Here is a 15,760-nt window from a genome sequence, read left to right on the forward strand (position 1 = left end):
CTTTATTAATCGTATATTGGGCCTTGGTGCAGGCCCTGGGTTCATCCATCCTGAAACAAGCCATTTTAGCTCCCTCCCCTCCCTCTTTAAGCCAACCTTCTTCTGATTGGCTGCCTCTGGCAAACAAAGGATATGAACTGGAGGTGGCTGGGATTTCTGTGTTCATCCCAGAGATGTCTGTCTAAAAAAAAAAACCTTTGTGAAACCTAGCCTGAGATTTTAGCTCATAGGAATTAACTTAATGGCACCATCTTTTGATAACAATTTGTGTCATCACAGATGATGAAAATGGTAAACATAAAAATTATAATTTAAAAATTCTCATTGATTCAAATTTCTCTCAGTTTGTAGTACCTGCGGTGTTAAAGAAACGGCACTTAACTGAAACTCGGTAAACCAAAATGGGGTTGAGTTGTGTTAGCTGAATAGCAATTCAGCTAGAATGTATTTCATGTTACATTAGAGTTATACAAGAGCCAACACTGATGCGTGAGTGTCTATGACGTGGACATTTTTTTTTTTTTTTACTTTTTCTTAAAGTCTTTTTGCATATATTTCAGACAAAGCCATGCATGCAGGGTGACCAGTATGGCAGCAGTAGTGACCGTGTGCAGCATCTGCAGCCGAGGCTCCCACGGATGGTCGTTTCCAGGCACTGCAGCTGTGGTGCTCTTGAACAGACCTCTTGTTTTCAGTCCCGGTTAAATGTTAAAACGTTACCATCTCCTTAACTGTTTCTGTAGATCAATAACCAATACAAATTTCATTCCACATATACTATCAGGAAGAAAAAAATATTTATTATGGTAGTTGTTAAGCTAACTTCGGGTCTTCATCGGGACAAACGGAGGACTGGAGAGACAGAGGAGTTATAACGCGCGGTTAAGTGTGGGAATTATTCACGTGTGTGGATGTTCTCGGTGCCTTTAAAAAGTAAATACATGAAAATAAACAAATAACATATGGCCATTTTTTTCTATACGCTGTGTGGAGATGCTTCACAGAAATTTTATTTGCTATATTTATCACGTAGTTGCACAGCTGAGTGAGTGAGGGAGACGGTTGTTTCCTCCCCTGTTGCCAAGTTAGGAGTCGTTCCGTTGTGAGCTGGAAAAGCTGGACTAGACTGTTTTCCAGAAGCACTTACACGGTGTGAAGTTTAGTTAGACGCGTCTGTGTTATCTCTACTCTCTCATCAGCTCGCTTTCCTTTTCAGTTTGGTTACTGTGACCGCACAAACTGCCTAGCTTTTAATGCCCACCGAAAGCGCCGCAGTGGGCTGGCTTGTTGTATTAGCATGCACGCACCGCTAGAGGCGCTCTACCTGCTAAACTATCAGCTAACGTTTCCTCAAGTGTGCTCATGGCATCTGTTATCAGGGAGTTAGCTGGAAGTTGCAGCCAAGTTTAAATGTAAGTTCTGCAGCTTCACGTTATTTTTTTGTCCGATCAGTCGCAATAATTTTGTTTTGAGAGTTGCGCAATGTATGTTTGTAGATATATTGAGTAACTATTCATATTCATGGTGATTTAATTGTTTGGTGTGCAGAAGCTAATGTTAGCCACTTAGCTGTGGGAAGTTGCTGTTAGCTCTCAGCTGGATAGCACCACATGCATGCCCAAGTAACTGGGTGCTGGACTGGCAAGTGAAATGCATATTTTGGGACTGTATAAACTTATATATTTGTAAGTCTTGGCTGTTTACAAAAGAGTCGCGCCAACTTTGCCTTTCCTGGCTTTAGCTGTTACCAAAAGTATCTAAAGGTATCTGGTTGGGGAAGCACCAGAGGGTAGAATTAGACTCAAAAACCTGCTTTTAGTAATTAATTGTTGGGCTGGAAATGTGTTCCGTGCTTGAAATGTATTGAAACCAAACCCAAAATATCACAGATAGGTGGCTTACTTGAGGGACTATAATGAGATTAATAGATCTGCTCTTTCTTCTGGCAGGTTTAGGTCATAATTTGTAATTAAAATTTCAGATGACATTTTATTAGGTACACCTTACTAGTACTGGGTTGTACCCCCTTTGCCATCAGAACTGCCTTAATTCTTCATGGCATTAATTCAACAAGGTGCTGGAAACTTTCCTCAGAGATTTTGGTCCATATTGACACAATAGCATCGCACAGTTGCTGCAGATTTGCTTCCTGCTCATCCTTGATGTTCTACCACATCCCAAAGGTGCTCTGTTGGATTGAGATCTAGAAATTGGAGACCATTTGAGTGAACTCATTGCCATGTTCAAGAAACCAGTTTGAGAAGATTTAGGCTTTGTAACATGTTATTCTGCTGCAAGCAGCTGTCAGAAGATGGCTAGACTGTGGTCATAAAGAGAGGGAGATGGTCAGCAGTAACACTCAGGTAGGCTGTGGTGTTTAAACAATGCTCACTTGATACTAAGGGGCCCAAAGAAATATCACCACCACCACCACCACCAGCCTGAACTGGTGATACAAGGCAGGATGGATCCATGGATCCATTTCATGTTGTTTGCTCCATATTCTGACCGCACCATCTGAATGCTGCAGGAGAAATCAAACTTGTGTATTCTCAGTTGTAGTGAGTGGTTGAGTTACTGTTCCCTTTCTATCAGCTTGAAATAGTCTGACTAGTCTCCTCTGACCTCTTTGATCAACAAGGCATTTTTGCCCAAAGAACTGCTGCTCCCTGGACATTTTCTGTTTTTCAGACCATGCTCTGCAAATCCTAGAGATAGTTGTGTGGGAAAATCTGAGTACATCAGCAGTTTCTGAAATACTCAGACCAGCACGTTTGGCACCAACAACATGCCACGTTCAAAGTCATTTAAATCACCTTTCTTCCCCATTCTGATGCTCAGTCTGAACTTCAGATATTTGTGTTAATGAGCAGTAGAAAAGGTATCTTAGATATTTAAGAAGGTGACTGCATTTTGAAACCAAACCCATTCATTCTGTAGTTAACATTATTAGACCGCTATGTGGTGACTGCAGATATGTATACTGTAGTCTGAACAAAACTTTGCATGAACATCATCACACATACAGCAATTATTATCATTTATATGTTTTTGAAAAGGATTTATTATAAAACCCTATTCTTTGGATTTTCTTATAGATTAACATCAGCCCCATTATTTTTTTTTCATCCCCCTGCAAATGTCAAGTTGAGTTCTCCATTTGTGTTTGTTTCACGTGCCACGTTCAACATACATTGCCCATCTGTAACTTAATGATCACCAAAATTTGTATCCACAATGGAATGTTGTTCCGAGCCACCATGAAATGTGGAATGAAGACTTTATAAAAATGCTGCAGGCTAATCTTTACAATAGATGTTGATACCCACTTGCAAACATGTAGACCTCAATTGATACTGGATTTTCAGAAACAAATTCTGATATCTGAATGAGTGATATATGAATTTATATTTTATATACGCACGCATACGTACATACAGTATTTCAGAGATGTAATGAAAATGATGATTTAGTCACTGTTAACTTTCCTGAATTAGTTAGCAACTTACCCTGAAGATCACTGTCTGCTCAGCTGTGATACGTACTCTGCTGCATGTGCTGCAGACAGTGCTGAGAGCATTGTAAAAGATGTCTCTGGAGTTGCTAGGTAGCTAGAGATGCATTATTGTCAACCATATCATCGGTTCATATTACAGTGTTCATTGCTGAGAGGTCTGACCTCTCTCGTGTGTGTCTCCACACTTTGGAAATTTAAATAAAGTAAAATATGTCTAATTGAATTGTTGCTTATCTGTGTTTGCAGCATGGAAGAAGAGGGGGATAATAATCTGTGTTTTGACACTGACTCAGACTTTGCAGAAAATAAAGATGGTTCCAAGTGTAACATCAAATGGACTCAGGAAGAGGTAAGTGGAAAGAAGTCTTTGAACTTTCTTTTCTTACAACATGCTGATTTTAGCTTATATTAAGAAACTATATATTTATTAAAACTACCTGGCTAACTATCTGATTTAACAGTCTTTGTAATGTGTTGATGATAACTCATGCACCGTGTCTGAACTTATGTGTTTAGGATGAAAATCTCAAAATTCTGGTCAGCAACATTGGAAAAAAAGATTGGAAAACCATTGCTAGTTTTTTACCAGTAAGTATTAATACATGCAAACGTCTGTCAAGAATATGATTAAACAACAGCATTGAAACACAGCGTCTGTCATGTCGATAAACTTCTTGGCTAAAGCAGTGTGATATTTGCTGTTCCTTGGACAGGGGCGGACAGAATACCAGTGCATGCACCGCTGGCAAAAACATCTGGATCCTGAACTAGTTAAGGGCTTCTGGTCCAAAGAGGAAGATGAAAAGGTGGGGAAAATTAAAAACATGGAACATCAGATGCACATTTGGCTTCAACACTTTTTATACTCCTGTCAAAAGATGGGACGCATAATGTGGTCACTCATGGCAGGCGAGCTTCTGGGCAGCCTCTACTGAAGTGTTTGTGCAATAACTCGAGAACTGTTTGGCCTACACTTACCAAACTTTATGGGTATATAGTTTATGACCAAAGCAAAGTTGGGATAGTATATGGGGCCATTGGGGTCAAGGTGATATGGTTAAATCTTTGTCTTTTTGTTGTGTACACTTCATATCTAAGAAATAATTTGAAGGATTTTTATGAAACCTGGCATGATTATTCTCCATATCAAGACATTATGCAGAGATCAGTTCCTCGAGGTCAAGGTCACATAATTATTAAATCTTTGTTTTAAATATGACAACGAACAGGGTTAATACAATGTGACAGGTATATTTTGCTCCGCTAGGTGGTGCTCTTGTCAGGTTTAGGCTGTGTATTTTCCTATTTCCTGTTTTGTAATAGTTTTAATCCTGTTTTTACATTTGTATTTGTTCTGGATAGATAGTAGAGCTTGTGGGCAAGTATGGCACCAAGCACTGGACTCTAATTGCAAAGCACCTGAAGGGTCGTTTGGGGAAGCAATGCCGTGAGCGCTGGCACAACCACCTTGACCCACTGATCAAGAAGAGCTCCTGGACTGATGAAGAGGATCTCATCATCTATAAAGCCCACTCCATTCTTGGAAACCGGTGGGCTGAGATTTCCAGGCTGCTCCCTGGAAGGTGAGTCAGTTAGCTAGCAATGACTGAGTTGCTAAAATTTGATGTGCAGTCAAAATGTAATCTTTTTTTTATTCCTCCTGCAGATCTGACAATTCTGTGAAGAATCACTGGAATACAACCATCAAACGTAAAGCAGAGCTGGGCTTCTTCAGAGATGCTGCTGAAAGCATTTCCATTGATATTCAGCAGTTTGTGGAAGGAGAGGTACAATGCTTATTGATTGTAGTCCATACTTTACAAGCCTCATTTCCAGTTTTAACTGATTAGAAATATTGATTGATTATTATTATTGTTCAGTAGATTTTATAATTAACCATTACTCGTGGGAAATAGCTGGCTCAAAGAAATGCAAAGCTGCTTGCTTTAAATGTCATTAAACTCCTAGTTTTTCTCGCAACTGTAAGTTACTGTAAGTGTTGTCAACTGCGGATTTATATTTGCTGTGTTTCAGGTGGATTTCAAATGTGACGTTGTTTTAGATGCAGAGCCAGTAACTCCTGAAGTGGTAAGCTTGCTATAGACAATCTCCATTTAAACAGTATTTCTTAAGAGGTATTTATCATAAACTCCTAAATCTTTTCAGTTTTTCACTCAAAATGTTCTCAGCTGATAAGTTTGGTTTACCTCTTGTGCTCTTTGCTCCGCTGCAGCTCAGGCCTGAGAAGGTGACGCAGGACAAGGAGCATCATAAAGCCAAACAGAAGACTGGTGCGCCACCTCCACAGACTTCAGCATTAAAGAGAGAGTTTTCCTCCCCTGGTCCCTCTTTGCCTCCCAGCTCGAGTTCCAGCCCCACCTCCATCTCTGGCACCGCACCACCAGCCATACAGGTGGACCAGAAAAAGTTTGTTGATGCAGCACTGAGGATGATCGCTGAAGACATGCTGCCCCTCAGGTGACATCTTCAGCTGATGGTTGAGCTAGTGTTGATTTCTGGTCCAAAGAAGGCAGATTAGTTGGGTTTGGTAATCTTTCAGTCAAAAAAATGTTCTTGTAACTCCCTTTTTTTTTTCTGGTGAAAACTTTCATGCAACTGCTTTTACATATTTAATGTTTATTGCATATCATTAAATGTACGATTGATTTTGTCCCTCACAGTTTTGTTGAAGGTGCTGGCTTCAGGTCTTTCATGAGTACAATCAACCCTGAATACAACAAGCTGTCCCAGCGTGCCGTGGCCCTGCAGCTCTATGACGACGTGGAAAGGACCATCAAGCCTCAGCTCATCCGCGACCTTAAATCCTGCCTCTCCACAACCAAAGATGGTGAGAGTGCCATTCATGTCACCATTGACCTCTGGGCAGGGGCTCAGTCCCAGCCGGTGGAAGATCCCATCGTTGTTGTACAGCTCCACTTTATCAGTGATTCCTGGCAGCTTCGCCGTCCTGTTGTGGCCTTCCGTCACGTTAGCCACAAAAACCTCAGCACTAGCGTGGCAAGGGAGCTCGAAGGTGTGCTGCTGAGCTACGGGATCTTTCCTCGCAGCATCGGTTATGTCCTTGCCAACCAGGCCAAAGAAGCCCTGGCTACAAGCAACTTGTTCTGTGACTACAATATCATGTGCACATCCAATAGAGGAGAGCCAGATGGAGATGAAATAGTAGCATTTTTGTCAGACCAAATGTCCGAAGCAGAGTCCCCCTTTTCAGAGCTGCAGTTGGGGGCAAAGACTACATGTGTTGCCAGAACACTGCAGATAGTGATCAGGGATGCCTTAAAAAATTCTAGAGTAGTAGAGAATCTGCTCTCACAGGTACACAATGTGGTGGCTTTCTTCAAGAGCAGCGCCTACTGGAGCGAGGTAGGAGACTAACAGATTTAAATGTTATTTCCAAGTGTATTTAAAGCTGGGATGCATCTGTGTGATTGTTCAGCCCTGGTACCATTACAGTTGGTTCAGCTGTGTGTGTCAGTCACTACAAACACTGATCCAACATCTGTGCTGAATTAAGCTTTGTTTCTCAGCACGAGGAATAATTTTAGAGATATTTCCTCTTGTTTATATTATTCAGGTTAATGTGCCAATTTATTTTTACAGAAAAGATGCAGATCTGAAAGCTTTTAATGTGGCTGTTTTTCTTTTTTTAGGTTTTGATGAAGGAGTGCAATGTGTCTTTGTGCCCTTCCTCAAGCAACTGTCGTTGGAATTCCATGATGCTATCATTACGGCGAATGGTCCAAGAGTCTGTCTGGAGTGCCGTCATGACCCTCCTGGCCCAGGCTCGCATAGAGGCTAGTGACACAGCCAGCGTCCCACCGCTGGTCATGGTCAAGAGGGAGCAAGTGACTGACATTTTAGGTCTTCTTGAGCCCTTTGAGGAGGCTTTGCAGGTAACAGAGCAAGTTAATAAAAACTCCATGCATGTAATTATAGTTACACCAGGCACCAAGCTTCTTTTCACACTTGGTATGAATTTTCCAAATTTATATGCATAATCAAATAAACAGCTTAAGAAGAAATGTGAACAGGGCCTTTATTAAATATCTTATGTTAAGTAGCTATAGACACCTACACAGATTGATTAAACTCATAAATTGTGTATTCAGTTAAACTTGAAGATGAGTTGAACCGGGGGTGGACTTTTTTTTATCATGTTAATGATCTTAATCACTACAGGAAATACATTTTGGAATTTCTGGAAAAAAAGGGAGAGGTTATGAAATTGAGTCAAAACCCAGATTTGAATCTCATTAAAATGCTGTGAGATTACAAGAAATGTAAAATTTGAAACAGGCAGTACATGCAAGAAAACTACTGAACATATTGCAGCCGACTGAGTTTTGCATGGAGCAAAGCTGCAGTGCTTAACAAATGCATTAGACCACGACCCAGTGTAAGGTTTATGCTACAGCTGGCCTAAATTAACGGTATTGGTAAAAAACAAAATCAGTTTTTGTATTTCTGTAATGTTAATCCATCAGTATGCATAAGCCCTTTAATTGAAATGATGGTTTTAATGCCAAAAAATATTATCCATGAATTTTCAAATGCACTATTTTACAAAATTACAGATTTTTACTGAATATAAAAATTTCATTTTAGTGGTTTAACATTATTCATGATTAATTTCTGACTTCTCAGAGTGGTCCAATGTGTCAGCTCAGATTTGGGTATAAAAACGAGAAATCAGTTTATTTGCCTAATAAATAATAATATAACAACAATATAAATTTAGTTTAAAACAAGTTTTTGACATATTTCTAAAAATATTTGTGTTTTCTTGTTTTTATGACAGGTGGGTAAATTTGTGTATCAGACACTGGTGGGGCGTTCTGCCAAACGCCTGCAAGAATCTGTTTCTGCTAAACTGAGGCCAAACGTTTCTTTGCTTTTTCCACAGAAGAATTTGGAACAAACTCGTTTTCCTTGTGGATTTGTCCTCATGTGAAGCTTTTATCTGTAGTCACTGTTTCAGAGTGGATCAAGTGCTTGCTTGTCTAAAAGTATCCTGTGCTTGGCTGTGCATGTTAAGCATTTTTTAATCGATAGAGGTTTTGACAGACATTTGTTTTGAGTTGGGAACTTTGTATGAACAAGAAAAGGGAGCAAAAAACATTTTAAGTCTAAGCACTGATGTTGTGATTTGTCAGTTGTACACTGAGCCTTTGTTGATGGATAAAACACTCGACTCTTTAAGAACATTGATTACATGTCAGAAAATAAAGTGTTTGAATATTGTTGGTGGGATATGATGTGAAAACAGGTTTATGCTTTTTCTGTCTTTAGGTCCTGCAAGGAAATGGCCTGACTGTGTCTTTCATCATACCGTCCCTCATTGGACTTGATAAGACCTTGGAGAATCGGGTCACCAACTACACCCACTTCTGCAAGGCCCTGCGCACAGGCCTCTGCACACACTTCCAGCCAGTGATTCACCAGAAGGACATGATAATAGCTGCTGTGCTGGACCCTAGGATCAAACTGCAGGTACCAAATTAGGACAGAAGCATAGCTGACCTATAAATTTCTGTAAAGCTGAAGGTGTGTGTTGAGTAGATCAAAGAATGTGTACATTTAAAATGACTCAGCGTGACTGCCTTTTTTTTCCAGCCGTTTTCTGATGACAAACTGGACGAGGCGACCGAGTTCCTAACACCTCCGTCAAAATCTCAGGCTCGCAGCATTGTGGAGTCCACATTAGAAAACATGGAAGCTTCAACTTCTCCTACTGTTGAGGCAGAGAAAGACCAGACAGGCAGTGGGCTGGAGCAGGTTTTGAAAGAAGAAAGTCAAACAGACAGCATAATGGACACTTCTGGTGGCAGCTCAGACAACAACTGTCCTGAAATCAGTGAAAACGACCTCAAGAGGAAGTCCATTTTCAACTTCCTCCAGCCGCCTGCAAAGACTATGAAGACGTCAGAGTTTGATGTGTACCTATCTGAACCACTGTGCGAGAGCAACTCTAGTCTTCTCTACTGGAAATCTGCTTCTCGATTCCCAAAGCTCCAGGGCATTGCCAAGAAGCTGCTGGTGGTACCTGCCTCATCTGGAGGCTTTGACCGTCTTGGTCCGATGGCGGCGTGTATTGTAAAAGCAAAAAGGAATCGCCTGCCACCTCACACCACAGAGAGACTGCTTCTATACAAAAACTCAGTAAAGACCAAGACCATTAAAAAGCCCAATGGGGCTGCTAAACACTGATGGGTGGCAGCGGAGTGTGACAGTTCTGTAGCATTAAACAGAAACTCTGCTTCTAAAAACTGTACACTTAAAATGAGGGTGAGCTGCTAAATACCTCTGACATTGTAGTAAATGAATCAGCTGACTCTTTGTGCCTTGCATGCAATTGCTGGACTGCATTTTAAAAAAAAAAAAAAAAAAGTAAATAAACCTCTTTTGAGCTGGTATCATCAGTTTGTTAAAGTGACGGCATTCAGGTTAGTGATCCTCAGTTTGATACCTACATCAGTGACAGAGATGCACCCTCTGTGCGCGCTGTGCAGTGCTGCATAGAGCTGTACTTTGTTCCACAAAGGACCCAGAGCTCTCCAATGAATTGGGGAAATAGCAAATTAGAAATGGTGAGAAAAAAGATCATGCATTTTATTGCTATTCAGCACAGTCTCAAAAAGAACTGAAAAACTGTAAATGTGAATCAAAAGGTATGCAGCTCAGAAGAATAGATCTAAGAATGAATAATTTGCTTTGTATCTTAATGTTTTTCAATGTTGCAGTTATTGTTAAGATGGACCTAAAACAAAAAACAAAACCCTGCTAATAATTATTGGAAGGATGTCATTTCAGAGGTTCAACATTTATTCATTTCCCCCTGTAGAAATTACTTATTTATTGGCACACTCAGATGATGTTGAATTTGGCTGTTCAGTACCTACAGCAAAAACAATTTATGTTTTGTAGTCAAACGGGGAATGTACTGTACATCTCTTTCAGGCATTTTTTTTTTTTGTATCTTTTCATTAATTGTAACTTGTTACACAACAGTGTCAGCATCTTTTCAGCTTTTTCTAAAAGTTATGTATTTTGACTTTTCAAATATTGTGTATTCCTTTTTCATCGTGTAATTATGATGCCACAGTTATTTCTCCTCTTTTATTTCTATTTAACCGTTTTTGCTCAAATAAACTCTGTGCTGTCTGATAGGAGATGATGGAAAAGTTCATTTGAGTTTGGCATTGCTCGTCATGTAGGCTTTTTAAACAAACTGAAGTTTGCATTGAATAGAATAGAATAGAATAGAATGCCTTTATTGTCATTATACAGGATGTACAATGAGATTGGAGGGCCACTCCTGTTCAGTGCCATGTAACAGAAAATCAAACTCTCTAAAATAAAAATATTATAAAAATATTATAATCTAGTATGATCAATATAATCAAGAGATATACAGAAATAATGTGTAAAATATGCAAAAAATAGAATGTATAAAAATATATACATACATTGGTGCATCTGTACATTGTAAGAAAAGTAAATATGTGTATACATATAATAATGAAGATGATGAATATTGCACTTGGTGAATGAATATTGCACTAGTGAATGAATACTGGATATTACACAATATAGGAATGTCAGATATTGTTCAGTATGAATAATATAATATTGCACAGTTACAGTGGGTGAGTGTGTGAGTTCAGGGTGGTGATTGCTCTGGCGAAGAAACTGTTCTTGAGTCTGTTTGTTCTGGCTTTGATGCACCTGTAGCGCCTGCCAGAGGGCAGCAGGTCAAACAGGTCAAAGCCAGGGTGTGAGCTGTCCTTGATGATGTTCCTGGCTCTGCTGATACAGCGGGAGGTGTAGATGTCCATTAGGGAGGGGAGAGGGCAGCCAACGATTCTTTGTGCTGTCTTGACTACCCTCTGAAGCCTGACCCTGTCTGCCTCAGTGCAGCTGCCGTACCATACTGTGATACAGTACGTCAGCAGGCTCTCAATGGATGAGCGGTAGAAGGTCAGCAGCAGGTTTGAGTCCAAGTTGTTCTTCCTGAGGACCCTCAGGAAGTGAAGTCGCTGCTGAGCCTTCTTGATAACAGCTGTGATGTTATCTGACCAAGAGAGATCAGCAGAGATGAATGACAGCTACCTGAATTTACTGCAGTAATGATTGTGTTGAAAATAAACACCAGTGTGTGATGTGAGTTTGATCTCCTCAGGGAAACATCCACAAAATGTGTTTGCATTAAACAATGAAGCATATATGTGGCCACAGGTTTCAAGTGTGTTTCCCAGTAGCACTACACTTGTATATAATGTGATCAGAAACAGAGGCTGTAAAGTGTTAATATTTAACAAATTGGAAGAATAAAATTTACCTTTAAAAAGAGTCTGAGAACGAGTCATTTTAATAATTGCAACAATTGAAATATTTTGTTTACTCTGACGCTAAACACGTCCTAAACACGCGAGTTACCGCGATCGTTCAGATACCATTGATGATTGGCTGAAGGGGCCTGTTACGTCAGACGACAACAGTGTGTCAGGTTGTACTTCCGGTGTCATGACCCATCCTCTCTCACGTGTGCAAGTAGGAAAGGTGGTGAAGCAGCTTCTGTTATGGACGCGAAATAAACCCGCCCGGTGTTTCCTGCTCATCGCTAAAGACAGAAGAGGAGGCTGCGTGTGGGAGAGGAACGTTTCCGACCAGCAGGAGAAAATAAAACGTTACATTACAGGGTAAACTCTGTAAAGTTTCGCCATGGCTCTGTACGTGAAGGCAGCTGAGATCCTGGCGAAAGCTGAGGGGAAACAGGGCGCTCTGAAAACTCTGGTTTACGATAGTAAATTTAAGAACATCAAGCAGCTGTTCGCGCTCGTCTGTGAGACCCAGAAGTTTTCCTCCATCCTGCAGGAGATCATCGAGTCCACCAAGCTGCTCAAGCAGACCAAGCTCAAGATGCACCTGGCAAAGGTTCTGGTGTACGACCTGCTGATTGGCCAGGGGCTGAAGTGCGGCGGATCGTGGAAGTCCGTGATGATGAAGCATCGCTCCAGGCTGCAGGCGGAGCTGGCTCGCATGAAGGTGAAGCAGAAGGTGAGCAGGAGTGAAGACCTGCTTCCTCCGAGTGTCAAGCAGCCAGCCGGGGACCAGCTGCCCAGATATGCGCGTGTGAACACTCTGAAGACCACCGTGGAGGATGTTGTGGACTACCTGAAGAGGGATGGCTTCTCCTACCTAGGAAAGGCCACCACGCTGGCCGACTTGTCCCTGAAGGAGAGATACTTTCTGAGTGACCTGCATCTGCCAGAGTTGCTGGTCTTCTCCCCTAAAACTGACTTCCATGACCACTTCCTGTACAAAGCAGGCCACATTATCCTGCAGGACAAAGCCAGCTGCCTCCCCGCTCATTTTCTCAATCCTCCACCTGGGAGCCACGTCATTGATGCCTGTGCTGCACCTGGCAACAAAACCAGCCAGCTTGCAGCCATCATGAAGAACAAAGGCAGGCTGTTTGCCTTTGATTTGGATGGAAAACGCTTGGCCACCATGTCAACCCTCCTGCTCCGAGCAGGGGTCACCTGTCAGCAGCTGGCCAACCAGGACTTCCTGAAGGTGGACCCTGACAACCCGCAGTATAAGGATGTTGAGTATATCCTGCTCGATCCCTCCTGCAGTGGATCAGGTAGTGTGACCAGTTATCCCCGTGTTTGTATGACTGAAGTGGGTTTCTTGTATGTGTGTATCTTCACTTTATATTCAATATTTATTTATTTTTTTTTTGTCATTTGTTTTTAATCAAATTTGTTGTTTATGTAATTGTCATTCAATTCAAAGACGTGGGTGTGCAGATGGATCAAAAACCTGTTTAGACATCACAGATCCACTCCTCCTTTCTCGTATTCATGCTTCCCTTAACCAGATACCGCAGAGCTTAGCTGTGTTTCACAAGCATAACCAGAGACCACAGTCCCTGTGTGCAAATAAACAAATAAGCAACAACTTGATTGTAGTAAAAACAACAACTTTGTAATCTCTGTGTGTTCAGGTATGGTGTGCCTCCAGGACAACACCTCTGCTGATCAGGAGAAGGAACGGGCTCGTCTGGCCTCTTTGGCCTCCTTCCAGCTGCGCTGCCTCAACCACGCTCTCGGGTTTCCCCGCCTGAAGCGCCTGGTCTACTCCACCTGTTCCATCCACAAACAGGAGAACGAGGAGGTGTTAGCCGCCTGTCTGCAGCAGAACCCCTGCTTCAGGTAGCGACGGCATGAAGATGTTTATTTGTTAAAATATTCTCTTCATAATTATCTGCCTAGATTATGTAAACTGGAGAGAACTGCAGTATTACATGATTTCTCGGTGATCTCTACACTTTGACACACAAACACACACTCATTATGGTAGTAGTAGTGTATTGCAGCGTTGTAAATGAACTGGACAGTACTGGTGTGTGATACCATTTTTAGATACTGAGGGCATGAAATTTGAGATTTTCATTAAGAGAGAAATGTAACGAAGAAAGCACATCTCTGTTAGTGAAACATTCAAATACTGATAAACCATACGCAACGGGGTGGGGGTGGGGCGGGGGGTTGACTGTTTTGCTTGTAACTGTACAGATGCTAGTTTGGTCCCTGGGGTGCTGTCATTTATGCTGAACTGGCTGTTAGACTTGTTACACGAATGCTTTCGTGTCTCCCTGTCCAGACTGGTTCCTCTGCTGGCTGAGTGGCCTGAACGAGGCCTGAAGCCGCTCTCACAGTGTCTGCGTGCCAGCATCGCCAAGACCCTCACACACGGCTTCTTCGTGGCCCTGCTGGAGAAACACAGTAAGGCTGGAAATACAAAGCAGGAACCGGCTGTTAAGATACGGTACAGTAAATACTTTGATTATGTAATAATGTCCTATTGAAAAAAATCTTAAAACTAACATCAGCTGTTACATTAGGTTACGGACATACTGGTCTTTTTTCGGTCATGTCTGGTGTATGTGTTCTTCAGTCATCTTTGAGGTGGTACAACTTGTAAAGGGAGATTTTTAATGATTCATTATAAACTTAGAATTAATCCATTAAAAATAAATAGGAGCAGGCGCTGGTTTGTGGAAGCCGCCATGTTGCTCTACCATCTTGAATCCAGTGACCGAGCAGGTTCCACCTAATCACATTTTATTTGTGTGGGCAGAGACTGGCCACATACGTAATATGCCAAAGGCGGAGGAGAAGAGAACTCATAGGCATTTGTGTGCCGTGGAGGCAAATTTTAATCTGTGCCTGCACCTTCAGACTCAAGATATGAAGGTTCATACCTATGTTTTATCATCGGGGAAGGGGTCAAGACAACACCACCGGCATCTGTATAAAATGTTACCAGCTAACAGCGGCAAAAACAGCAGTGCTTATCGACAGCAAGGTTCAAGATATCCTCAACAGCTCAACTTAGTATCGCTGTCATTGGACAGAAGTGAGCTTTACGGACTCATCGACTCCTTTCACAACGTTTTACAGCCTCCTCCAGAGTAAATAGATGTTGACGCAGATTGACAGCTAAGGCAAACAGCAGACTGACAGCCTACACTCACTACAGATGAACGGCAGCCAGAGTAGTCTCTCTTACAGGAGCCACCGTAGCTAAGATTATGTACTTGACTTGGGAGGTTTAAGAAGACACTACAGCCATTTAGTAGTAAGATTTTAGACACTGCAACTCTAAATCAGATATGCAGGTCCATCCACTGTAGAGCCTGCTTGTAAATAAAGGAGCAGCCAAAAAAAGCTTTGTGTTTAATTCTACCATAAAACTATCTTGATCTGTTAAAGTCTTTGTTTTGGTATATAATGTGACTGTCAGAGAAATAATTACCTAATGAAAGTAGCTGTGTAACTTATGATTTTAATGCTTCTCTTATAGCAATAGTGCTGTGGAACTGCACTGTAATGTGTTCAATGAGTAGGTTGCTTTTTGCTCCATCACAGCGACCCAGAGGGGAAACCACACGGCCCGCCTTCTTCTGAGAAGAGGCCCGCAGCTTCAGAAGAAGACGCCGAAGCTTCAGAGACGGAGGACAGACCAGCAGCTGCGGCAGGACAGAATGGCAGTGAACCCAACAAGAAGAAGAGGAGGAAGAGGAAGAGAAAGAAGGCGGCAGCAGAAATAGCAGAGTGAAATTTAAAATCGGAGATTTGTCTGGATGAAAAATGCTTTTGATTTCTAATAGATATGCAAATGAAAAGTAAAGCCTTTTTTAACCATATCACATCT

The 15,760-nt window shown here is 41.6% G+C and overlaps 2 protein-coding genes across 2 annotated transcripts; both read left to right on the forward strand.

The window, feature by feature from the left end:
• The first annotated feature begins 1,207 nt into the window (after positions 1–1,207).
• On the forward strand, positions 1,208–10,702 carry mybl2a (v-myb avian myeloblastosis viral oncogene homolog-like 2a). The gene is made up of 12 exons (XM_030733795.1): positions 1,208–1,412; positions 3,764–3,866; positions 4,034–4,105; positions 4,231–4,323; positions 4,880–5,100; positions 5,184–5,304; positions 5,552–5,605; positions 5,751–5,995; positions 6,199–6,901; positions 7,189–7,431; positions 8,828–9,028; positions 9,152–10,702. The coding sequence occupies exons 2-12, from the start codon at positions 3,765–3,767 to the stop codon at positions 9,743–9,745; spliced, it is 2,649 nt and encodes an 882-aa protein (XP_030589655.1). The 5' UTR covers positions 1,208–1,412; position 3,764; the 3' UTR covers positions 9,746–10,702.
• A 1,354-nt stretch (positions 10,703–12,056) lies between these two features.
• On the forward strand, positions 12,057–15,721 carry nsun5 (NOP2/Sun RNA methyltransferase 5). Its single transcript, XM_030733788.1, has 4 exons — positions 12,057–13,184; positions 13,548–13,755; positions 14,207–14,371; positions 15,475–15,721. The coding sequence occupies exons 1-4, from the start codon at positions 12,260–12,262 to the stop codon at positions 15,662–15,664; spliced, it is 1,488 nt and encodes a 495-aa protein (XP_030589648.1). The 5' UTR covers positions 12,057–12,259; the 3' UTR covers positions 15,665–15,721.
• Positions 15,722–15,760: the final 39 nt, after the last annotated feature.

The sequence above is a fragment of the Archocentrus centrarchus genome, chromosome 7 (assembly GCF_007364275.1).
Source record: "Archocentrus centrarchus isolate MPI-CPG fArcCen1 chromosome 7, fArcCen1, whole genome shotgun sequence".
Classification (NCBI taxonomy): Eukaryota; Metazoa; Chordata; class Actinopteri; order Cichliformes; family Cichlidae; genus Archocentrus; species Archocentrus centrarchus.